At 41.4% G+C, this 27,367-nt stretch overlaps 1 protein-coding gene across 1 annotated transcript in view; it reads left to right on the top strand.

The window, feature by feature from the left end:
* Positions 1-27,367, top strand: part of LOC124622863 (tetraspanin-2A) — a 292,273-nt gene that overhangs the window by 251,099 nt on the left and 13,807 nt on the right. The window contains exon 2 of the mRNA XM_047148657.1: positions 21,402-21,578. Coding sequence (XP_047004613.1) covers positions 21,402-21,578 — 177 coding nt within the window. The remainder of the gene's footprint in view (positions 1-21,401; positions 21,579-27,367) is intronic.

Here is a 27,367-nt window from a genome sequence, read left to right as displayed (position 1 = left end):
CATGCCATCTCCGTTAAAATATCACGAACAAAAATCTTTGTCTTTACTAAGGACTCTAATTTCACTGCCCCAACGTGAGGTTTGATTACGATGCTCAACAAGACTCCCTGCTCCAATTTACTTCCACACATTGCAGTGTGAAATGTCTTTTTAACACTTCAGGTCCGCCTCCATAGCTGAGGCGCAGAGCGGCAGAGTGCCATACATGGGGCCCGGGTTCGATTTACGGGCGAGTAAGAAATTTTCTCTGCTCGGGGACTGAGTGTCGTGTTGTTCCCATCATTAGTGGCATCAACTAAAAACACTTCCACCATCAACACTTAACAACGACACGCCAGCAGTTCGTAAAATGAAACCATCTAACCACCGAACTGATTCACCAGGTGTCATATATTTCCCGTACACTTATTTTATGAGTTAACAGCGGAACGCACCAAGGTTCGTTTAAATTGAGAAACTCTGAATTTTACTCTTGCATGCAAAGGCTAACTTCCTCTCGGCGTTATATGCTCCTCTCTCTCTCTCTCTCTCTCTCTCTCTCTCTCTCTCTCTCTCTCTTCGCTTTTGCTGCTGCGTAGAGAGGTGTGCTTTCTGCTAATTTCCTTTCACTTAGTTAAATTTCCCGTTAATTTCAAACCTTTTTGCAACAATGACGCTAATTCAGGCGCAGCACAAAGCTTAAACTTATTCGTTTTGAAACGAAATCAGCATGAGCTTTACGTAAGCAGCTTTGAGAACACCTGAGGATTCATATGAGCGCTGAATTCCACGTAAGGATTTTCGGCTAACACTACGTCAGATACATTTGATCGTTACCGTATCATGGTTACTAATCGAGTCACGAGTTTCACCTTTTCAGCACATTATGACTGTAATACTCTAATATGCTCAATTCCGAAAATGCCGTAAGGTTTCGAAGACAAAATACTTGTCCCTTAACATTGTCATGTATGTAAAATCTGAATCTCAGTTTTTGAAGGTTCGCTACGATCGTTACGACTTTAATTTCGTGTATCACATCACAACACCCATACCTCTAGTGGCTAGACCGGAACGTCATGAATCGTAACAGAATTTCGGTAATAAACTTGGATACCTTTACATGAAATCTATTAAAATTTTACTTCTTCCTATCAGAAACAAAAATAAATGATATCCATTGTAAATTATGTATTCCACCTGCAACGATAACACGTCGTTAGCTGTCCGAAGCTAAGGACTTCTGAACTAGTTTCGCATTACTAGAAATTTTGTTGGTAATAATTCGTTACGTAGTTATCGAATGTTGGCAAAGTTGCTGAGATGGCATTTTGTTTTGATATTAAGTATAAGAAGATACCAAAGGGCATGTCTTTTCGTTGACTGAATGAGAGAATAGCTCAGAACTGGATGATAAGCAGTGGTGTGAGAGTAAGAACCACCAGCCAACAGTACGGTAGGGAGTGGGGGTGAAAACTGGGTGACGAAGAAGCATAAAACAAAGCCCCATCAGAGTGCGTGGGTCAACCACAAAAGTGTTCCGGCTGTCTTGCGAAATCGCACCCCAGACGAGATCTAGGTCCAGTGCGTCTAGCTCACAGATAGGTCATTTGTAGGCCCTCAACTGGCCTCCTTCTAACCAATATACGGCCATCATTGGTTCCGATGCATCAGAAAACACAGCGTGTTCAAAAAAAAAAAAAAGTGTGAAATCTTATGGGACTTAACTGCTATTCTCATCAGTCCCTAAGCTTACACACTACTGAACCTAAATTATCATAAGGACAAACACACACACCCATGCCCGAGGGAGGACTCGAACCTCAGCCGGGACCAGCCGCATAGTCCGTGACTGCAGCGCCTTAAACCGCTCGGCTAATCCCGCTCGGCAAACACAGCGCGTCTCACGCCTGCCCTCCAATGAGCTCTCGCTTAACAACACTGAAGTCACAAATGGCCGTGGTTTGGGGTCGCTAGAATACGTGCTACAGGGCGTCTGTCTCGGAACTGGCCTTGAAGTAACCTATTTGTAACACTTCATTGTGGCACTGTGTTGCCAACTGTTGCTCAAATTGCTGCTGCAAATGCAGCACAATGCGCCAGAGCCATACATCAGCCACAATAGTCTTCCCTATTGGTAGTGTCACGTGGCCGTCCAGAGCCCGGACTTTCTGCAACTGTACGTTATCGTGACCAGCCCTGCCAGCAACGACGTATGGAGGCTAGATTCCTGTCAAATTTGTCTGCAATATCGCAGAAACAGCATCCAGCTTAACATAGCCCAATGACACGACCTCGTTAAAACTCAGTGAGGTGTTGACCAAGTCTTTAAAGACACTCTTGACTGACATCAACCCACCACGTCGAAAGGTAATTAACGCTCACGACTGTTACAGCGTGTATTTAAAGCAAAGCTGATTTGCATCTTCATAGAGGCGCTGCTAGCGCCACTCTTATGCGACTGACGTGAAATCTCAATAGATATCATTTTTTAGATGTAGGAACACACCCAACAACTTTACGTCGCAAAAGTCCTTGATCTTGCAATTTTTCTTTCCCGCACTGTGTCTCTCTCGTGGTAAAATAAGTTTCATGTACTTTTCAGAGGTTAGCAACTGAAGCGGAAACTGGAGGCCAAACACACTTCCTTGATGTTATCTGTAGCCTAGCTGTTTTTCTAAGCTCTGCAGTCAGTGGTACCAAAAATCGTACCTTAGTTAAACAGTGTTCTGTTATTTTAACCTTTTATAAATGTTGTTGTCACCATCACAATATAATATATATCTAACTAATTTTACATAAATACTTCGACTAATGACGCTCATTGTTTGTATAAATTTTGAGGATCTTCTGCGATATAGATCTGTAATACATAGCGTCTAGAAGAAAGTTTATATCTGAAGAGCACTCTGAGCAAGGACAATAAATCGAAATAATGTGGGGATACGTTCATCACTTGCTTGGCCCTTAGGAATTCAGTCGATATGGAGTTCTTATCGGAAGCGGACCACGTGTTCAGTGTAAAGAATTTTACAAAAACGATGATTTTGTGACTGTAGCACGGAGGGAATTTTGCAGTGATCGTAGAATATATAATGTAAATGATGCTCCAAATGTTCCCCTCATCGGGGAATTGATAAAAATGTTTGAGTTAACACGGGTCAAACCGAATTTCTGGCGACCAATGTGATCAAGGACAGACGAATCCAAGGCGAGCGTAAATCTGTCTGTCTGTGACGATCCTAGCATCTCCATTCGTAAGCGTGCACGTTGTTTAAATGTGCATAGATCGTAACTGCACCGAGCTGTACAAAAAAACCTTAATCAGCACCGGTGCAAAATCCAGTTAGTGCAAGAATTAAAGCCTCAGGATTCCACCCGTTGGCTTAATTTCGTTGATGTTGTGACTGAGTGCCTTTTGTTTAACTACATCTTGTTTTCTGACAGGGATCAGTTTCACCTGAAACGGCACGTCAATAAGAAAAATTGCCGCTACTGGACTGTAACGAATCCTAAACAGAAGCACGAGAAACCTCTTCAACAGCCAGAGTTTACTGTATGGTCTTCGATGTCGGATCGAGGAATAATTGCCCGTACTTTATCGAGGACTAGAGTGGTCGTACAGTTACAGTGAGTTCGTGACGTTACGTGACGATGTTAAATGACTTTTTGGTGCCTGAATTGCAAAACTTTCCTGGTTATAACCAAAGAATATGGTTTCAGCAAGATGGAGCCGCAGCACCGCAAGTCCATTGCGTCTATAATGTGAGTTCGTGAAATTTTCCCTGGCAAATGAATTTCCAAGATAGGTGACATAAATAGGCACCACGTAGTCCACATTTGAGCCTAATGGATTTTTTTCTGATGGGTTATGTATGTCATTATTCTGACTTCGCTGAAGCAATTGAAAGAAAATAACCGTAGCCATACCTGTGTCTCGTATTTTTACGTAGTAAATTCCTAAACTGTAGGTTTCAATAATAAAGATTATGTTGATAGACTTCAACCACTACTTTATTCTTATGCATCAAAAATAAATTTTCTTCCAAATATCCCGTACTGTGAGGAGGAAGAGAATGTTAAACACAGCCCGCCCAGGGACGACTCCCCCTAAAGGGGGAACGACAGGGTGAGGGAAGAAAATATTGCTCAAATTCAGCATTTTTTCTCAGTACTAGGATGAAGTTGACAAGGTTTGCTGCGATGAATAAAGCATGCATTGAAGTTTATACTGACATTCCCTTATTGAAACATATTAATTTCTTCACTGTGTAATTGGGATTTTCCGGAGGCAACTCTGAAAGGAAGTACATTGACGGTTAGCGCTGAAACTCCGGATGTGGTTGTCTGAAACATGAAATTACAGATATAATTACAGATATAATTTACAGATATAATTTTTGTTCTTCGTAGGTATTTGAAAAAAAAAAAGAAAGCCATTTTTGGAGCCTCTTTTTTTGGCCCAAAAATACTAAATATTAACATTAAGATTGGGCCAAAAAGAGAGGCTCCAAAAATACTAAATATTAACATTAGAAAAATCGTCTACATTGAACTGAAGAGAATTTTTTGCATGAAGTGAGACCAAAAATCATTAAAATCGGATGAAAATTGTAGCGTGGACGACGACAGCTATCCGGAAATTCATGGTTTTTGAGAAAAACGCGTTTAAAGTTAGACAAGTATATATCATATAAAGAAAGGGACAAAGCTTGAAACTTACTGGATATCACCGATGCCTGGTCCATAATAACTTTCGTCGCGGCTAATGGATGGCCGCTTTCTGTTAATTTGAACTGAAAAAGCCACTGGCTATCTACCTCCACAGAATCGACACACTTCACCACCGAAATTGATTCGAAGGGTATTTGCACGCGCATTAAATGCAGTATGACCCACATTGAATAGGCATACGTCCAAGTTTGAAGCAATGTTTCTCTTCGGCTGGGTTTTATTTTTGGAGCGTATCTCCGAAAATTTCGTTCACATTCTCAGTAAAACCGCCCAGACAACGCTCCAGCAAATCAGGTTTACTCAAATCGGTACAAATAGGAGGAATGACATCGATAACGACTTGTAGCAATGTTTATCTAACGGGGAGGCGTGGCGTATACGCTCGGCTTCAGACGCACACAGAATCGTTACTTTGTGCGGTTGGCGCATAATACTTTGGGCAATAATTCTTCAATGTATACACATCTGAATTCAGCAATAAAAAAATTCTATGTTTTTCGGCCGTCAGCCCTTACATAAGTGGCATAGGCATGCTGGATTGCATTTAGATAACCTTTCATTAGTAAATTCGTAAACTGTACATTTCAATAAATAATAAAGATTTTGTTGATGGATTTAAATCTCTACTTTATTTCGCCGCATTATATAAACTTTCTTTGAGACAGCCTATACTGGGAGGGAGAAGAGAGTATAAAGACACAGCGCGCCCAGGGTCGGGTCCCCTTAAGACTTCAACGGTTAACGCAGAAAGTTGCAGAATATCTGGGCCAGGCTTCCTATGGCAGTAGGTACGGCACGGCGGGGTGGGCTAGGTCTGTCCCAGTTGCTGGCACTCCGGTCGGATATCCACTTGCCGGAGAGCGCAGCCCGGCAAGTTCCGCAGCCAAGACAAACACGCGGCGGCGGGCGTCGCGACGCTGCGGCGCCGACACCGGACCAGACGGCGGCGCCGGGCTGCTCGGCGTCCCGTGCAGGCGCTGCGGCTGCGCGGGGCGCCGCACTTGTCGCTGCGGGGAACTCGCGCAGAGTCGACACCGGCGCTGTCTGCCCCGTTTGTGTTGACCACTCCAAATCACTGCTCGTCCAGAAACAAATTTAAAAAAAAAACCATACTCAAACGTTTTGTCAAATCATTTTTTCTAGCAAGGAGAGGCTACGATGTTCGGATCACTGATTTACTTCGAACTTGGTACACTCTCTTAGTACTTGATTAGGACAACATAATGTGCAAATATTAAGGCGTACTACGTACACCAGTTTCAGAAAATCACAAGAGAACTTTCACGCCTAAGTCATGTACCGGTACGTTGCGACACTAAGCACGAGATGGTGGCGGTCGTGTGGTTGGCTTTCAAGCTCAGTATTCCGTGGATCGCTGGATCCAGTCCCTTTCACCTTTTTTAAAATTTATACCGGGTGATCAAAAAGTCAGTATAAATTTGAAAACTTAATAAATCACGGAATAATGTGGGTAGAGAGGTACAAATTGACACACATGCTTGGAATGACATGGGGTTTTATTAGAACGAAAAATATACAAAAGTTCAAAAAATGTCCGACAGATGGCGCTTCATCTGATCAGAATAGCAATAATTAGCATAACAAAGTAAGACAAAGCAAAGATGATGTTCTTTACAGTAAATGCTCAATATGTCCACCATCATTCCTCAACAATAGCTGTAGTCGAGGAATAATGTTGTGAACAGCTCTGTAAAACATCTCTGGAGATATGGTGAGGCATTGGCGTCGGATGTTGTCTTTCAGCATCCCTAGAGATGTAGGTCGATCACGATACACTTGCGACTTCAGGTAACCCCAAAGCCAATAATCGCACGGACTGAGGTCTGGGGACTTGGGAGGCCAAGCATGACGAAAATAGCGTCTGAGCACGCGTTCATCACCAAATGACGCACGCAAGAAATCTTTCACGCGTCTAGCAATATGGGGTGCTTCTAATAAAACCCCATATCATTCCAAGCATGTGTGTCGATTTTTACCTCTCTGTCTACATTATTTCGTGGTTTATTAAGTTTTCAAATTTATACTGACTTTTTGATCACCTGGTATTTTCTCGACACTTGTCATATTATTTCATACATATTCCATTTGAAAAATAATGTAATGAAAATACGCGTGTACTTTAGGATTTTAAACTTGACTGCGCTTCAGCAACTGTACATGCTTCAATGGATTGCTAATAACAGTGAACCAGGTGTAAAATACACATTTGATAAATCTTGACCATGGATCGGCTCTGTTAAAAGTGTCTTCTTTAGAAGGTGTTGTAGGTCAACTCACGTATTATCTATATCTGCTCTGGGAGTCGTTGGCAGTCTAGTACATGTGCGTGTCATCCACTTAATCAACAATTAAAATACATGATTTAAAAATAATAACTCTCCGCTGTAGAACTTTGTCCTATAGTACAGAGCTACTATTGTTAAATCATGTATTTCAGATGGTTTGTAAGTGGATGGTACTTTCATGTTTTAGGCAGTCAACCACACACATCGGATAGAGATAATATGTGATTCTACATACAATATCACCTGGAGATTATAGTTTTCAAAAATTCCAAATCATGGTCAAGGTTTAATAAATCTGTATTTTGCAACTGCATGGCTATTATTGTCATTCCATCGAATGTCGCACATGTATTTGTTTGAACTTTTACTGACTTTCCAAAGTTATTTCCGTGTTTTATAATTTTTACTGTCACAAAAAAATGCATTTGTAACTATCGACAAGTAAACGACCAATACCATAAACTTTTCTTGCAAATGTATGCCTGTCGTGGTTTTCGAAATTCTTTATACCTGCAGTCTGGTGAAGTATCAATAAATATTTTGCAATTGGGCGCTTAGATCTGCAGACATAGGTTTCAAGGACGAGGGACAGACTTAGAAAAGCTAAGTCTATCATTGACAAATAAAAGTGTGAATAACTTTACTCAACAATACAAAAAGTTAAAATAAGCCACAATATGAGGGTAATGTACGATTAATCATCACATGAGAGTTCAACATTACATGTTGCAGGATGATATTTTTCATACAGACACAGAAAACAGGAATGAAAACGGCATTTACTACACCGCATGAAGGCAATTTTCCCGCATGACCAAGGAATATTGAGAGTCTCTAAGGAGAAACAAAACTCGTCAACATTTTGAAAAACCATGCGTAACGCCACATTTTCGTAAATTTCTGTGCCGAAATTTAGCTGTGTACTGTTGAATGTACTTTACTGGCACCCGTTAATGAGAAAAAATTTCTAGTTCCTTGTTAATGAAATATGAACAAATTTGAAGGAGTTTCACGAACTTTTTAATTTGTATGTAGAAATAAAATCCGCGTAATATTTGTTGTAATAGTAATATGTAGTAAACAGCGTGACTGTATATCTCTCCGCCCAAGAACGTCTGTGCGGCCGACAGGTCCTAGAATAGGACTCCTATGAGGCACTTAGCGAGGAGGCGTATAAAAGTCGAGGAAAGAGATTGGCGATAGACGTCAGGTTTCATGTTTCCAGAGGATGTGGGTATTGTGATTATTAGACTTTACAGAAATTCCGGTGGTGGTGGGTATATTTATCTCCATCGCGGTAACGTTAAGTCCTCGAAGGTCCTATAAAACTCTATTGGCCGACCGTCTAGTCCTCGCTACCGGTTGAGAGCTCCCTTGGCGAGCGCATCTGAGTTCATCAGTCCCCTAGAACTTAGAACTCCTTAAACCTAACTAACCTAAGTACATCACACACATCCATGCCCGAGGCAGGATTCGAACCTGCGACCGTAGCAGCAGCGCGGTTCCGGACTAAAACGTCTAGAACCGCTCGGCCACAGCGGCTGGCCGTGGTGAGGACGTGAACAGCTCCGTCCACTCCGTTTCGCAGCCGAAAGCAAACTGTAAAGGTGAAAATAACTTTATTCAATAATACTATGAGTTACAATATGTGATTTCGACATTGTAAGTTACAGGATGATGTTTTCAGACAGGCACAAAATCATAAATTAAAACGGCATCTGCTACACCGAATGAATGCAATTTTTCGCGTGGACAAAGAATCTTCAGAGTTTCTAATAAAGATCGTTGAGATTTAGAAAAAATTCTCTTTCTTACGACAATTTACATACAAAGCATATCTAACACAACGTTTTCGGAAATATCGGTGCCGAAATTTGGTGGTGTATTGTTGAACTTAGTGTAACAGCAACTTCACGAGAAGGAATTTCTCCTTCGTTGTCAGTCAAATACGAACAAGTATGAAGGCGCTTGCTCATAGAATTAAAAGCCGCGTAATATTTCTTATAACAATACAAATTAGTAGGTAGCGAAATAACATTAGAGACACAGTAAATGTTTACCGGTATGCAAATGCATGCTTTTCATCAAGCACTGAGGTGACAAAACTTGTGGGGCAGAGATATGCAGTATACAATCGGCCATAGTTTCACGTACACAAGGTGTGAAAGAACAATGGATTGGCGGAGCTGTCAGTTGTAATCAGATGACTCATGCGAAAATGCTTCCGACGTGATTATGGTCGCACGACGGAAATTTGCAGACTTTGATCGCGGATTTGTAGTTGGAGCTAGACGCATGGAACATTCGATTTTGGAAATCGTTAGGAAATTCAATATTCCGAGATCCACAGTGGGCCTACGATATCAAATTTCAGGCATTACCTCTCACCACTGAGAACGCAGTGGCCGACGACTGTCACTGAACGACCGAAGGCAGCGCCGCTCTGTAGACTTGTCAGTAATAACAGACAAGCAAAACCGTGTGATATGACCGCAGAAATAAATGTCGAACGTACGACGAACGCATCCGTTACGACAGTGCACGGAAATATGGCTTTAATGGCCTATAAGAGCAGAAGACCAACGCGTGTGCCTTTGCTAACAGCATGACGACGCCTGCAGCGCCTCTCCTGTGCTCGTCACCATGTCGGTTGGACTCTAGACAACTGGAAAACGGTGGACTGGTCATATAAGTCCCGATTACCAGTTGGTGAGAGCTAATGGTAGATTTCTAGTGTGACGCAGACTCCACGAAGCCATGGGCCCAAGTAGTCTACAAGGCACTGTGCAAGCTGGTGGTGGCCCCATAATGGTGTGGGCTGTGTTTACATGGAATGGAAGTCAACCGATCATTGACTAGCAATGGTCATGTTCGATTACATGGAGGTTATTTGCAGCCATTCATGATCCCAAACATGTCAACGTGCAACAACTGCTCGCTACTGGTTTGAAGAACGATCCAGACTATTCGAGCGAGTGACTAGGCCACCCACATCGCCTGTCATGAATCTCATCGAAAGTATATGGGACATAATCGAGGGGTCAATTCGTGCACAAAATCTTGTATCGGCTGTGCTTTTGCAGCTGTAAAGGCACTATGATTCAATATTTCCGCATGGAACTTGTAAAGACTTTTTGAGTACATGCCATGCCGAGTTGAGGGCAAAAGGTGGTCCGACGCGATATTAGGAGGTGTTCAATGACCTCAGTGCATTACTTTTCAGATGTAGTATGTACTAAATCATATTGACTAGGCGTGTTGTTCCAAAAATGTAAAGTAAAAAATAAAAAAGTGAGCGGTCCCAGTGTAGCGATCCACCTACTACGAGGCTTGAACGCTAACCACATGAGCGCATACAGATCGCAAAGCACGGGTTCGTTATTTCGTATAGAACTTTTCTTGTAATTTTCTCGACATCGTGTAACTAGTATGGCTTGTTACTTGCATTTAATGTTGTCGTACGTGACAGCGGTTTGAAGGAATTTCCACTTGTGGTAATACATGTTATACCGGAGACAAGGTAGCCCCTGAGGCCCGGCAACCCACGTAACACCACAGGTTGTCTGTGCTCAAAGGTGTACCCAAAAGCCCCATGGTAAACACCGGCTATTTACAAACAAGATAATGGAAACAGACACTCCGAGCACTACTTCCTGCAGGGGGAGCTCGAGCCACGGTCTGCAGGAAGTATCACTACGCCGAAATCTGTTTGGCTGGAGACAGCTATTTAGGGGCTAGAACCAGGCCCGAAGTTCGACCTTTTAGTGCAGTCTTCCTAGTGATTGTTAAGTGTTGTGCGTCTTTTTCGAAGTGTTGCGAACGGACATCATGCTGTCGCAGGGTGTGATTCTTTTTTATATCTGTTGCGAACATAATCCAGACTGTCGCCGTGTTTTTTTTAATTGCCTGTCTACTTTTTCCCTGTCTGCTTCCTGTTATTATCATCGTCCACCATTAGTTTTATGTTTTAACATTCCACAATTTTCCGCCGTTTTTACATTTTACGTCACCGTGTTATCGCCTGTTTTTATTGTTTCTTATATTCTTATTTTTTAAAAATTCTATATGCTGAAAAGCGGCGTACTTAGCTGCTGTCAGCCCGCCCCCTTTGGGGGGAATCGAAATCCAATAAAGGAAAAATAAATCCCGCGGTTCAATTCACGCTGGATGCCTACCACGTGTACTGCAACAGTCGAAGATTACGTCTTCGTCTCGGAATTGGACTGTTACTAGTGTAAGAGTGTGTTACCATGAACCTTTGTGGAAAATAAGAAGTGAACTTTTGTTTATCTCAGTTAGGAGACTTTGTTTCTTTATTGTTACCTTTCGGTTGTATGTTCAGTCATCAACATTGTGAACTTACATCAGTAAAAGTTGTGTTGTGAAAAATTGCGAATTCTCAGTCACAACAATACCCTTGTAAAAATAAGAAATAAAGCAGATTAGAGAATTATTTGACGCGTCTTTAAATGGTGTTCGATATCATATACAGCAAATAATACTGCACGGTTTATACAATCCACAAGACAAATATAGTCTAGTACAGTACAAAATTGTAATAATCTAAGATGAACTTTAAGTTCTCATTCGGTACGTCATTTCCTGTACATCGTTTCGAGCACCACTCACAAACGTGTCATATGTTACTATCTTCCCATTATCTGTTATACACTGTCCAGTCACTTTTATGTGTCCACCTGTGAAAAGCCTCGGTAATCACCTTTTGCGGCAGGAAGACAGTCAGTGAAGACATGTTGAATCCAGTGCCGTGGCCACTTCCGCTAGGTTTCTCGACTTAGGATCCATGGGGCGAACAGCCCGAGTCAGATGGACCCACACATTCTAGGTTACATTTAAACCCGGGAAGTTTGATGGCCAGCGGAGTACAGTAAACTAATCATGGTACTGTTCGAACTACGTGCGTACGCTCTGAGGCGTGTCACATTGCATTGACCTGCTGGTAGATGCCCTCATGCCGGAGGAAATCAGACTGCATGTCTGGGCTGAAATGGTCCCCGAGGACAGATACATACTTGTGGTGGTCCATTGTGCCTTCCAGAATTACGAGGTCACCCGTAATAATCCCTCGATTGTTGCAGGCTATTTGCTTTCAGACGCTTCTCGCCATACACGCCTACTGCCACGTGTCTGACGGAGCATTAAACGTGATTCGTCACCTGTCGCCATTCAGTGAACCACCAGTTCCGATATTGGCGTGTAAATTCCAGCGTTATTCGCCTATTAACAGCGATCAACATGAGTACACGAACCGCGCACAAACTGAGGGAGTCTATACACCACAATGTTTGCCGAACGGTCATTGAGAAGACATTGTAAGCCCCTTGGTTCGTTTGGGTGGTCTGGTATTCAACGGCTGAACGTCTATACGCCCGTACACGTCTCCGCGACTGCAGTTTACACGTTTCACCTATGGCCTGTGACGCATCACACAGTTGCCACGTCGCTGGTTTCGGAAAGTACCATTTTGCTATGAATGGTACATTGTAAACATGGCGCTACGCGAACAGTTTAAAAACTTGGCCATTTCTGAAAAGCTTCCACCCTTGGTCCAAGGGCCAATGATCATGCTCTTTGGGACATCAGATAAATGGCCCCGTTTCCGCAATGGCTCTGAGCACCATGGGACTCAACTGCTGAGGTCATTAATCCCCTAGAACTTAGAACTAGTTAAACCTAACGAACCTAAGGACATCACAAACATCCATGCCCGAGGCAGGATTCGAATCTGCGACCGTAGCGGTCTTGCGGTTCCAGACTGCAGCGCCTTTAACCGCACGGCCACTTCGGCCGGCCCCGTTTCCACATAAAGACAACGATTGCACTATTTCCCGCGTCCCAACGGCACGCTTTAATACCTTGCACTGCTAGTGCTCCCACCTGCAGTCTGTGAGTTGTTATTGCACGTTGAAATCGACCGTATGCGGTGTGACTGGACATTGTATTTCTTACTTTTACACCAATCATTTCACAAAACATATGATCATTTTTCAAAACTACCTTTCATTCAAAATTTGTTGTTGAGGGTTAAATGTCAGATGAATATAGCTTTTATGCAAAAACACTTTGATGTTTAAGAGTTGAATTTTTAGGTACTTTGTTTAGATAGCTATCAGTAGCTGTTTGTGAAATGTTTCATGTTTTCCTTCGAATCACTAATTATGTTTTTCTTAATTACCCTGATTAATTTCAAGTAATTGACCCTTTTTGGTATGCTGCACATTAGAATGGTAAGTTTGACAACCCATTTGTCCATGTTGCACTCTTCCATTGGGTATGAAAATTAGGAAAAATGGTTTCCTCGAATCACTAATTACATTTTTCCTAATTATCCTCATTATTGTTCAGCATTTAAAGCTGTTTTTGTAAAAATTAACTTCACCCTACTCAATTTGACTCCCCATTTTTCCAATTTCCACCCTTCTTTTGACTATGAAAATTCGGCTAAGAGTTCCTCTCAAATCTCTAACTTAAGTCTTCATCAATTTCCCTGATCAACCACAAAAAATGGTTCAAATGGCTCTAAGCACTACGGGACTTAACATCTGAGATAGTCAGTCGCATAGAACTTACAACTACTTAAACCTAACTAACCTAAAGACATCACACACATCCATGTCCGAGGCAAGATTCAAACCTGCGGCCGCAGCAGCAGCGCGGTTCCGGACTGAAGTGCCTAGAACCGCTCGGCCACAGCGGCCGGCGATCAATCACATTTAAGCCATTTTTTCAGCTAGATCTCGCAGTGATAAAAGAATCCATTGTGTACTTTCTAGGGAGTCTCGTTTTCGCTCTGTCAAATATTTCACGAGAAACGTATGAAGGAAATTATGTTTACCTACAATGAGAACATTAACTATAGTTGCAGCTCGTGGTAGCCGCGCGGTGTGGGGCGCTTTTTCACTGTAAGCGGGGCTCCCCCCTGTCGGAGGCGTGTTGTCCTTAGTGTAAGTTAGTTTAAGTTCGATTAAGTTCTGCGTAAGCTTAGGGACCGATGACTTCAGCAGTTTGGTCCCATAAGACCTTACGACAAATTTCCAAAATTTCCTAACTATAGTCCGTTAAAAATTACTTGATAATTTATCTTAAGTGACCTATGATTGCACTGCTTCAGGGGACACGTTTTGCAGCCCTGAATCTAATCTTATATCCTAAGTCAACCACAACCTCGTGATGTGTGATGTACCCAAGAAAGCATTAGTCAACAGTCTGCGGCAGAACTAAAACCATCATTACTTCTTTCACGGTTAATACAGCTAACCTCTACGAGCAAACTTAAGACAGGAAAAGCTCAGTTTCAGCGCTAACAGCAAACTAATTTCTTGCTATCATTGATTACCTGGAACTATCCGCTCCCTGGCAAAACTAGCTGCGCTTTACCACAACCAATGAGTGGCCCTCGTTTGCAAATTATAGACGTCACAGGCAGATTCCAGACGAAAAAGAATGGTGGCAGAAAAGTAAGAACGAAGTCAATACGATGATTAAAATTGCAAGGAATTAGAATTTAAATAAATATTTTAACCAGTTAACTGGATAAAAATGGTAATCTAACTCTTTTGATTATATTTAGAAATTCAACAAAAATTTTCGATGGTTCACGAAGCTCGAACCCATCACCTTCAGCATTTCAGCTTGATTCGGTAACCATAACGCTGAAGTACAACAGTGAAGTACATTGTTGTATGTTTGACTGTGATCACCCATTCCCAGTGACGATTTGCAGCATTAAAAAGCTCAGTGTCACGCAATGTCGTGCGAAGGTTATCTAACGCAAGCCGATCTCTGTGGTTGTGATAACGGCATACGTGACGCTCAATCACATCTCATGCGGAAATATCCTGTAGTGCTTAGTTAGTGCTGTGTGCGAGAAGTGTGTATTTCATTAGCATCGTTGTGTGTGTGTGTGTGTGTGTGTGTGTGTGTGTGTGTGTGTGTGGTGTGCTTAGCATGTATGTTGAAACAAGAGCCAGACCAACGATTCGTAGTCCAAAAACAAGAACGAATGCTGGACAAGGAATTGGAATTGAGGAGACCAGTTGTTGTGGCAATTTGGAGAACGATTCAACTGTGACCTTGAGCGCTCTGATGGGAGGAAACAAGCTCCAACGCGTGACGTATTAACGACCAAGTAATTTCAATCAGACTGACTTTCTTGTAATTATGTTGTTACGAAGATATGAACAGCAACATGTCCCTTTTTTACACAGCACTCTGTATTCATTATTCGGTAATCCACTTCCTCTTCTCAATACCCGTTCAACACGTATCGCAGTGTCTCATACACGTAAACATTTCATTATTAAAAACTCTACAGAGAGTGACATCCTGATAGGAGCCCTACTACGTGTACCCGTACTCTAAATATGATAACTTTATTACAGTTCCGTTGTGCTAACTTACATTCACCGTTGGTGGACACTGTGATCCACAAACTGTCAACCGCACACGATGGCTGAATAAACGGTGCTCGTTTTCCTTGGATTTTCATTCGTTTACTGTCAATTCCGGCAAGCCGACGAGTTCCGTTACCTCCAGTATCCGTACTGTGTATAGTACGGGAGAGACAAAGTTAATTTTGTGTTACGTTTTTAATAAAGTCATGTTTGTGTAAAAAACACTTCGTGATGGGCTGCATACGGATATAAATATTTTCAACGTTTCCCGGCCCTGTCAGCAACTGTATAAATATTAATTTTAAAAACCAACAGTCTCAGTTGCATAGTTTACCTAGATTTACCTAGGTTTCAGCCGGGATAACCCAACCTTCTTCAGAATGAAAGTAACTACCGTTTGTCCTTAGTGGACATCGTCAAGTTAAAACTACAAATCCATAAATTATAGTCAGACTGTAAAAACTGATCTGAAACTGCCTCGGCCCCTCTTTCTTCATCATGAAGCTTAATCAGGCATGTGCATTAGTTTATGTTGACTTGATTCTACACCATTTCAGGTCAAATATACTAATCTTGAATAATGACCATCTATTTTATATGGCCTGTATTACCGGATGTTACAGATTAGATGTAGACTTGTTCGTAAGTTCATTATGACCATTTGTGTGCTAAGTCAATAAGATGTTCATGCGTTGTAAGCATAGCTAAGCAAATGCTTAACGTTTACGTCTCAAAAATTTTTTAGACATAGTAGTAATAATGACGATATGGGATTTATATTATCCTTCCCACTCCTAAGTTATTTTTAGGTGATTAAACTTCGTGCTTAAGCACAAAATTTTCCTAGATAGGCCGTACGTTGTAAGCACGTGATGTCTTCTTCATACCATGACAAACGAATACTTCATATATGTTTAAGACAGTCGACCTAAGTACGTTCTGCACAGGATAACATATACGCCCTTTTCCTCAGCTATACCTTTCTTTTATTTCACTTTACTAGTAAATCCAAGGTCAGGAGTTAGGTTCGCCTGGTAATTCGTTTGGGACTGGTATATTCAAAGCATTTGTAACCAGTTTTCTTTTAAAAACTGACCATGAAGAAATCCCCACACAGCTATTCTAAAGTTCACATATATAAACTCATAATCTTCTCCCTCGCCTACCAAAGAATGTACCATGACAACCGTAGCACTTTCGTCCATTTTGCTCAGAAGTTGCTGATCGTTTTACAAACAGTTCTTGCTACGTACTGCTGCAGTTCAAATGTGGTGTACTGAATAGAGCCCTGTCGTGCTGCGTTCCGTTCACAAGGGAAGCTCCCAACACTCCTTCCTTGGTTTAAGTGGTGATATGGTGATATGGCCATGCGGATAGTCCGTCAAAATCAGAACACAGATCAAATATGGAATCAGGAAGAAGCTATGCTGAACTGTGAAAAAAGAAGCAAAATAGAAATAGGTAATGTACAACAAACATCGAGCGACTTGGAAGTGGCACGGCGTCGTTGTTATGTAGTCACGGTACTGAACACCGGAGGAGGAGATCCGTATTCAAATATCCATCATGCTACTTTTTTCTCCTCTACAAAATTACGAACTATCTGTCCTGTCATTGACGCATCTGTTCGCTGTATTCAAATCTGGGTCTGTGTCGTGGTGCAACGTTCGTTTGCTACAGTGAGGAGTGAGGAATCGACCTCCATATACGTACGTACCTCCTACTCGTTCTGACCAAGTACCACATGTAATGACTCATGCATTCCGTTTTGTAAGTTTTGGCTCTTGAAGTCCTTTATTGTAACTTAATTCACAACTGTTTATTTGTTGTTTTCATTTCTGTGAGAGGTCTATGAAGCATCTCTCCTGCTCTCACTATTTATCACATTTACTTGCGACAGTAATATGTTCTTACTACATGTCGACTCACATTCTACAACGAATGTATAGTATGACAGTTCCCAAGAGTATAGAAGGAGAACAGACACATCAATGACCGAACAAGAAGATCATAATTTTGTGAAAAAAAAGAAAAAAAATTGGGCACGATGGAGATTTAAGCCCGGATCTCTTGCTTTACAGTTCAACACCATAACCACACAACCACGACACCGCGACTCTGGAGTTTCGCCCCATGTTGCACATCGTGAGCTTGGACCGTTCACTGTTTCTATTCTGCTTCTCTTTTCACTGTTCATTACACCTTCTTCTACTGTTCATGCTTGATCTGAGCTCAGATTTTGGCGGCCTATCCTCTGGGCCATTTTACCACTAAATCTGAGGGCGGTGCGGTGGGGTCTTTCCCTTGTTAGTCTAGTCTTACCATAATGCATATTGTATCTGGGGTCAACGAATGCGATAGGCCAGCGACACTAAGACGTTATGCACATCACAGTACTTTTGTATCTTAGGATTATTACTGTATTGTGTGTGTTGTACGTTTAGACTGATACTCTCGTCCTGTAGAGTTGAAGTATGTTTCAAGTTGGAACAGAAATTCATTGTGTAGATTCATTTGATGTTTTTTAATGCATTTTTGCTATGTAATATTTTGTACACGTAGGCTATATTTTATGTTTCAACATATAGCAGGTTAGGTGCTTTTTAAATTTTTTCGACGAGTTATAGTAATCAACAAACGACCTAAAGTAAACATCTTACATTAGAGAGCTTGTATACTGAGAGACTGACAAATGCTGGTACAGAGGCCACGTTTCGTACGAACTGCGGCGGGTGCACAAGCGGACAATAGTGGAGCGCAAAGTCCTTTAGAATACGTCTGTCACTCATACAAAAACACAGGATGATATCGCGAAAAATCTGCTGTAGCGTTTTCCAATCTCTTCGGCTGTTACTAGACTAATAATAAATCTTATTAGTGCTATTTACGCTCCACTACACGAAGTTAATTTAGTGAAGGTAAATACTATTTTGGCGCCATATATTCAGCTCTGAATGTTGTTTTGGAGATAAATCAGATCACTAATCAAATATTCAAAGTTTGTAAGATTGTTTTATCTGTAAAGTGAATAAAGTTAAAACTAAAACGCAGTACCCCTACACGATAAAAACCTAAGCAGTAACCAATTTCTGAAGGTCAGCGTTTGTTTGAAGAGAGTAATTTCTGAGATCCTATAATAAAAATATACTGAAATAAAGAAATAAAAGATACTCTATAATAAGAAGGTTGGCTCTAACCCACAATAAATATTAAGGTAATGACATTAACCTAGACAATAAACACATGGGTCACTTCAAAAGAAATGCACAATATTTTTTTTTAAATCCATCTTTTATTCTACATGTTTGAAAGTCTTACAGTGTGTAGATATATCCTTTAGGAACAATATTTTCATTTCTCCACATAATTTCCATCCATTTCAACTGTCTTACGTCATCTTGGAACCAGCGCCTGTATACCTGCACGGTAATATTCTGGACCAACCTGTTGGAGCCACTGTGCGGCAGCGTGTACAAAGGAGCCATCATCTTCAAACCTTGTTCCACGGAGAGAGTCTTTTAGTGTCTCAGAGAGATGATAGTCACATGGAGCCAGGTCTGGACTGTAAGGCGGGTGTTTCAGTGTTGTCCATCCGAGTTTTGTGATCGCTTCCATGGTTTTTTGACTGACATGTGGCCGTGCATTGTCGTGCAACAGCAAAACATCCTGCTTTTGCCGATGTGGTCGATCACGGCTCAGTCGAGCTTGCAGTTTCTTCAGTGTCGTCACATATGCATCAGAATTTATGGTGGTTGCACTTGGCATGATGTCCACAAGCAAGAGTCCTTCGGAGTCGAAAAACACTGTAGCCATAACTTTTCCAGCAGAAGGTGTGGTTTTGAATTTTTTTTTCTTGGATGAATTTGCATGATGCCACTCCATTGATTGCATCTTCGTCTCTGGTAAAAAATGATGGAGTCATGTATTATCACCTGTCACAATTCTTCCAAGAATTTCATCGCCACCATTCTCGTACTGTTCCAAATGTTCGCTGGATACCGTGTTTCTTGTTTCTTTGTGAGCCACTGTCAACATCCTGGGAATCCACCTGGCACAAACCTTTTTCAACGCTAACACTTTCAGTATTCTGCTAACACTTCCTTCCGCTATCCCATCGTAGCGTGACAATTCGTTCGCAGTGATACGTCTGTCAGCAGTCACCAATTCGTTAACCCTCTGCACATTGTCTGGAGTGTGTGCAGTAAGTGGCCTGCCGCTGCGAGGACAATCCTCAATATTGCCGTGCCCACTTTCATCACGTAACCTGCTTGCCCACAGACTAACTGTCGTGCCATCGACAGCAGCGTATCCATACACCTTTTTCAACCTCTTGTGGATGTTTCCCACTGCCTCGTTTTCACAACACAGGAATGCTATGACAGCACGTTGGTTCTGACGAACGTCAAGTGTAGCAGCCGTCTTGAAGACATGCTGTGACGGCGCCACTCACGGGAACAGGTTGAACTAAGTTTGAAAACAATCAGGAAGGATGTATCTATATAGTGTAAAACTTTCACACATGCGGTATGAAAACTATATTTTTACAAAATTAGTGTGCATTTCTTGTGTAGTGACCCTCGTATGTAGACACCTACATGATGAGACTATAAAATATTGCTAAGGCGATTTGTTCAGCAAAACATTTTCTGTTTACAACCAACAGTAACAAAGCAACCAATTACAAATGCTAAAAAAGTGTGCCAACGATTTACCAGCACCAACAGTCAGCAGCAATGTTGAAATCGAATCAAAGTACGGCCTCCTGGATCGTAATAAAACTGAGATTGAAACTATAAGTTGCCAGCAAGGACTGACAGTTCAGGCTACAAAAAGCGTGGTGGTCGTATACACGAAATTGTAAAAAAAAATTGAGTTTCGAAAAATTTGTATACTATAACAGTTTGTAGTGCCAATAATTTTTGTAGGAACTAACTAAAACAGTCACCTGAAACGTTCAGAGTCGCTGTGAGTAAACTAAAAAAGCAAATAATTATTGTGACATGTATCTCTCACAACAGTCACCTAATAGGTTCTTTTTGTGTAAAGGAGATTCAAAAAGCACATAGGGAAGTATCTGCAGAAAGATCTGATAGACAACAGCAAAGTTAATTGACATCACACTTCTGAACCTACCTATTATATCTGTAATTGCTTCTTCCATGCACTGATTACACAAGAAGTGTGAAAGACTGCAACACCGTCATACATCCGTTTTACTCCGAGGACTTCGTTCTTGCAATTTTATTTTTCTTACCTGGATCGTATAAATACTGAATAATACCCAACTTTCGCTACTGATTATTTCGGGAAATTAGCACATAAACTTTACAGTAGGGATTCCCAAAGTGGTCGATATCGACCCCTTGGGTCGATATCGGTTTCTTAGGGGTCGACATAAACGAAAACTGATTTTGGGGGTCGACGAGGTCTAACAATCGACCCCTATTAAATTAACACAAGTTCTTATTTAAAACTTTGAAGATAGGTAGGTACTGTATTGTTTATGTCATGTTAAGTGTACTAAGAATAATTAATATTTTTGTAGGAAATAGCATTGTTGTAGTAATGTAAAGTCTCAAGTTCGCACAAGATGAAGAACTCGGCAAGTCTGTGTGGACAAGTTCGTGCATTATGAATAAGGGGGTTGATCTTAAAAGTAGGTAATTTGGCCATGGGGGTCTGAGGTAACAGTTCATTTTGGAAAAGGGGTCACTTGTCCAAAATAGTTTGGGGATCCCTGCTTTACATTGTCGACCGACTTTTGTCGATAGACAAATTCTACGAAGTGGTTTTCGTTTTTCTGCGGTCTTGCGTCCATTATCAACGGCAACGACAGAAATGAGTCTCTGCTGCCTTTACCTTTCCCGAAGCCAAACTTAATATAGTCACCTAAGACATCCTCACCCAAGATATTTCATTTCCGAACGCGAACGGCTCTGCTGACGACGGCCTGTTTGTTGTGTTGCAGTTCATCGCCACGCAGGTGCTCGGCTTCATCCTGGGCATGGCGGGCTCGGCCGTGTTGCTAGACTTCAGCACCATCAACTCCAAGATCGAGCCGCTCATCCGCCAGGCCATGCGGTCGCTCATCGCCGACTCCAACAACCCCAGGAGCGCCTCCACGCTGCACATGATCCAGGAAAACGTGAGTACACCGTCACACACGCACACACTGCCTGAAGCTGACATTTTTGTAAATTCCGGTTTAAAGGGAGCCGATCATGGATTATCACAAAATATTAATTCGGATCAAGCTATACTCCGAACCCTGGACTACGTTAAAGTTAGACTGAATTTTCTTTTATTGAGCCGTGCTGCGGCTCACGTTGGTGCCGTGTTTAGGTTTCTGCCAGACCGTATCGTTTAGTTGGCATGGTTGCGTTCTTTGTCTTCTTCTTATGTTCACTGGTGCCTCTCAGTTTCGTAAGCGTTTCCTGTCCGCTAGTTGCAGCAGCGGCGTTTATCGATATGTAGTTCTGCTGCCCTATCTTTGGTGCGACCTCGTGCTTATTCCGTGTGGTACGAGTGTGGCAGTTCGGTTGGGGACGCAGGAGCAGCGAGGTCAGCACAGAGCGACAACACGGCGAGACGGCTGGGGGCGTGTACGCACTGCCGCATCGAAGGGCTGTGGTCACGAGGGGGCACGACCTCGTCGGAACCGGATCCTGCAAGCTTGAGTGCGTTTTCAACTCGCCTAGATAAACCTTCAACATTGTGAAATCTCGCGATTCTCCTGTGACTGTGGTTTTATTATCCTGAGGCTTTGGGCCACGGGTGTTACTCAACGTACTCCTTGGGCGAGGTAACAGTTGCGTTTGTTGGTTGGTTGGCGATTCTTCTACCTTGGTGGTAGTAATTCCTTCTTGTTCCGGGCGCTCTAAGCACAATATTCTGCGGGCGGGGTCCAGACTGTCGCTTCCGGCTTTGGCCTGATTTTAAATCTTTGAATGGGTTTGTTGGACGTCAGCTAGCCTCACCAAGATTATCATTAGTCGCTCGTTAGACTGCCACTAGTCTGAGTTACCATCTTGCGATCTGAATGCAAACCTTGGATGCCATTCTCTCTTCGCTTGCGAAAGTGTTTTTGGTGTGACCTATTCAGAGGTCGATTCCTGGAGCACCGTCTGTCACTGTCCCTTGTGTATTATTTTATTATTGTGTTATTAAGTTACCATCATTTGCCTCACCTGCTTGGGGATCTGATGTTTCTTTTTATAATTAACTTTTGCCATCCCATTAGCTGTTTGACAGTATATTTGTTAAATTATTTTATAATTGCCATTTAGGCATTAAAGGCCTTCAGTCATGATAGGGGTTACTTGTGTTAAAATTCCAATTGCGTCCACATTGGGTTGTTTTTAGAAATTATTTGCTGTCTGTATTTTATGTATTTGTTAAATTGCCGTTTTTTGCGTTAAAGGCCTTCAGCCGTAATTGTGGTTACGTGCCTTAAAAGTCTGATTGCGACCTCACTGGCTTGTTTTCAAAAATTATTTATAAAAATAAATGTGTGAAATTGCAAAGCAAACCAATAGTAATTGATTCGGGCTCCATCCACAATCGTAACCCAATCCTGCCTTTCTTAATTACCAGGTTTGACTCATGTTGAGAAGTGACTAAGAGGGATCTGTTTTACTTGCTAAAAATATCTCTGTAGCAAGATCGCATAAAACTTGTTTTCGACAACCGGTTTCGACAGACATTGCTGTCATATCCTGGTCTGTAACATAGTTCATACACATGGAAAACATCCCCTATCACGATTTATGATGTAATATTTCAGGAAAATGTTCTTTGTTCAAGATTAAAATAAATTGAAATGGAGACTACATTTACATACCTTGAAAAATTTTTGCTGCAAGACGTGTTTATAGGCTTTTTGTTGTTGTTTATACTGTGATTTCATCCCTCCTCACTCCAATACCAGCTCTTCAGGCAGGGGACTATACGCACTTAAGCGCTGACATATAAACATGAAGACAATGATTTTAAAATAGTGGCGAAATATGATGATTATGAAAGACTAACGTAACCAGGCTGGCTGAACGAATAGTTGAAAGCAGTAGTAAAAAATGGTCGAACAGCAGAGTTTAAGGACCACGTGAAGAATACTAAAAACACTCGAAAAGACACTGGAACAACACCGAACGACACAGAAGAGATACTGACAATTAAAAACAGAGCACTGCACACTTTCACCGAAAGTCAAAAGGACCTACCCTGTGATGCTAGACGAAAGGGAAAGTAGCTACAGAGGAAGAGAAATGAGTGGTGGGGATCGGAACTGAGGGCTAATAAGACGTGTCAATGACAGGGAGATAGGGGTGGTTATTGAGGGACGGGGAGAGAGGGGTGGATGGCACTGGGATCTGTGAATTTGAAAGAAAAAGGGAGTGGGTAGCGACTGGGAGGAGGAGAAAGAAGAGGTGTGGGGTAAGGGGGAGAGGAAGAAGAGGGAGCCTCTGGGCGGGGAGGGAGGTGGAGAGGTGGGAATAATTCAGAGTTGGGTGGATGGTTATATTTTAGGGTGGAGTTCATGATCCGGGAGAGGAAGATGGTTGAAATTTTGTTGGGAGAGGATGTGGAGGGTGTGCAGGTCGAGCGTTGGTGGGATGTGCAGGCAGAGGCGTGGCAGCACCTTAAAATTGGAGAGGTACACGACGACACAGTTAATGGAGTGGAGTTTGCTGATGGCGTAGATTGTCCGGAGGTGGTCTATGTGAGAGAGGAGAGGAGGGAATTTGATGAGTTGGTAACGAATCCTTTTGGGGGGAAGGTAAGCGGATGTGGAAAGTCAGGTGGAAAGCATGGCGTTCGAGGATCTGGAGAGACTTATAGAACTACGGTGTGTCAGATGTCAATGCAACATTGGCATAGCAAAAGATGGGGCTGATCAGGAATTTGCAAGAGTGAAGAATAGTGAAGGGCTGTAGTCCTCATATTCTACTTGCATACTGGTTTGTTACAGAAAATGGGAAGAGCGATAACTGCTATTTTAATAACAGCGCCAGCAGTTAGAACAGGACAACGAACACATGGCATAAGAACTGATATAGCGTTGCTAAGACAATAGCGTATCTGTTGTTATGCAGGCTCGCCCCATCTGGTCAATATGGCAGTACCTCGTTATCGTCGCTGGACCCGTCGGTTGTATTACAGAGTGGCACTAGCCGGGAAGTATTTTAAAAACCGCGATAACAATGAAGTAAAACGCTCTGTTTTGATAACAGATTGAAAACGGAAAGAGTCACATGAAATTGTGACATCATGCAAGTAGGAAACTCAAAAATTAACATTTAGTTCATAGTTTATGACAAAAATTGACAACTGCTGGCCTGCTTCCTGAATCTGTATATGCTTTTGTCCTGTTTCTTCCTTGGAAACAGTTAGCAGAGATTTCCTGGTTTGTTTAGATGACATTGAATCTAATAATGTAATAGATATACTAAGCCTGTCTGAACATCACATTGTGTCTGATATTGAAAAGGTAAATATCAATGGTTATAAACTAGCTGCACATATGAGTAGAGAGAATAAGGTGGGAGGAGGAGTTGCCACATATGTCAAAAGTTATCACTGTGTAAAAAGCTTAGATACAAAGAAATGTTGTCTAGAGCAACATATAGAAGCATGTGCCTGTCAACTTAAACTGAAGGAGGGCTCTTTTATAATTATAACAGTGTATAGGTCCCCTACAGGAAACTTTCATTTATTCCTGGAAAACTTGGATGCCTTGTTGTGCTATCTCTCAGACAGGCGAAATCAAATTATTATCTGTGGGGACTTCAATGTTGATTCATTGAAAGAGTATAATAGGAAGAATGACCTGGAAGTCTTGCTCGGTTCTTTCAATTTGACATCTGTCATTAATTTTCTTACTCGGGTAGTAAAGGACAGCAGCACATTGATAGATAACACTTTTATAGACCAAGATAGGTTCAAAAACATAAATTCTTGTCCTGTTGAGAATGGGCTTTCTGATCATGATGCCCAACTAGTTACAGTAATTCAAAACTACCCTCCAAAGTTGTGCATTCAATTAATGACTCAACAATTAGAAACTTCAGAGAAAATCTTCAGAAGTTAGACTGGGATGAGGTGTACAAGGAACCCGATGCTAATTTAAAATTTAACTTATTTCATGATACACTTTTAAGAGAATTTGAAAACTGTTTCCCCAAGAAAGTAGTTAAATCTAATTATAAGAAACTATGCAAAAAACCTTTGCTTAGTAGAGGAATAAAAATATCTTGTAACCACAAAAGGGTACTGTATCTAACAACAAGAAAGAGTAATGACCCAGAGACAAATATTACAAAAACTACTGTGCTACATTAAGAAAGGTTATTAAAAAGTCCAGAAGCATGTGCATCATGTCTGAGATTAATACCTCTGATAACAAAATCAAAACAATTTGGAATATTATTACAAGGGAGACAGGACAACCATGAGTGCAGGATGACGGCATCACCATCAAAGTGAATGGAAACTTGATACACAACAAGCTGGAAGTCGAAAACGTTTTGAATAATCATTTTTTAAATGTTGTAGAGAAAATATGATCTAAATGTTCGTTAGAAGAAGCAAGGCAGTTAATGGAAGAGGCCTTACCCACACCATTTGATACAATTGAAATTCCACCCACATCTCTATCGGAAATTAGGAAGATAATAAACTCTCTCAAGAATAAAGGCTCACATGGGATTGATGGCATTTCCAACAGGATAATAAAAGCTTGTTCCCAAGAAATAAGTGGGATTCTTAGCCACATACGTAGTAGCTCTCCGAAGCAGGGTATTTTCCCAGATAGATTGAAGTATGCAATTGTTATACCACTGCATAAAAAAGGGGATACGTCTGATGTCAACAACTACCGCCCAATCTCTCTTCTGACTGCCTTATCCAAAATTCTTGAAAAAGTGATGTATTGTAGAGTAGCTTCACACCTTTGTAAAAATAAAGATTTAACAAAATGTCAGTTCGGTTTCCAGAAGGGTATTTCAACTGAAAATGCTATATATACTTTCACTAATGAAATATTAAATGCTCTGAGTAACCAGAAGTCACCTGCTGGGATTTTTTGCGATCTATCAAAGGCTTTAATTGTGTAAATCATGGATTACTTCTAGATAAGCTCAAGTATTGTGGTATGAATGGGACAGTGCTCAAATGGTTTAAATCATACCTAACTGGAAGAATGCAGAAAGTTGAAATAAACAGTTCACATAATATGCAAAAAACTGGTGATTTCTCAAACTGGGGAACAGTCAAGAATGAGATGCCGCAAGGTTCGGTCTTGGGTCCTCTGCTGTTCTTAATGTATATTAACGACTTGCCATTCTATATTTACGAAGATGCAAAGCTGGTACTTTTTGCCTATGGTACAAGTATAGCTATCACACCCGACAGAGAAGAATTAATTGGTGAAATTGTGAACGATGTTTTTCAGAAAATCATTAAGTGGTTCTCTGCAAATGGGTTCTCATTAAACTTTGACAAAACACAGTATATACAGTTCCACACAGTAAATGGAATGACCCTATTAATAAATATAGACTTCGATCAGAAATCGGTAGCTAAGGTAGAATATTAAAAATTTCTAGGTGCATGCATTGATGAGGGGTTGAACTGGAAAAAACACAATGAGGATCTGCTGAAACGTTTGAGTTCAGCTACTTATGCTATTAGGGTCATTGCAAATTTTGGCGATATACATCTGAGTTAATTAGCTTACCACGCCTAGTTTCATTCTCTGCTTTCGTATGGCATCATATTCTGGGGTAACTCATCATTGAGTAAAAGAGTGTTCATTGCACAAAAGCGTGTAATCAGAATAATTGCTGGAGCTCATCCAAGATCATCCTGCAGATACTTATTTAAAGAGCTAGAAATCTTCACTGTAGCCTCAGAATATATATAATCTCTTATGAAATT

This window comes from Schistocerca americana, chromosome 7 (assembly GCF_021461395.2).
Source record: "Schistocerca americana isolate TAMUIC-IGC-003095 chromosome 7, iqSchAmer2.1, whole genome shotgun sequence".
Lineage (NCBI taxonomy): Eukaryota > Metazoa > Arthropoda > Insecta > Orthoptera > Acrididae > Schistocerca > Schistocerca americana.
Note: the sequence above shows the minus strand (reverse complement) of the source record. Positions and strands in the feature narration are given on the sequence as shown.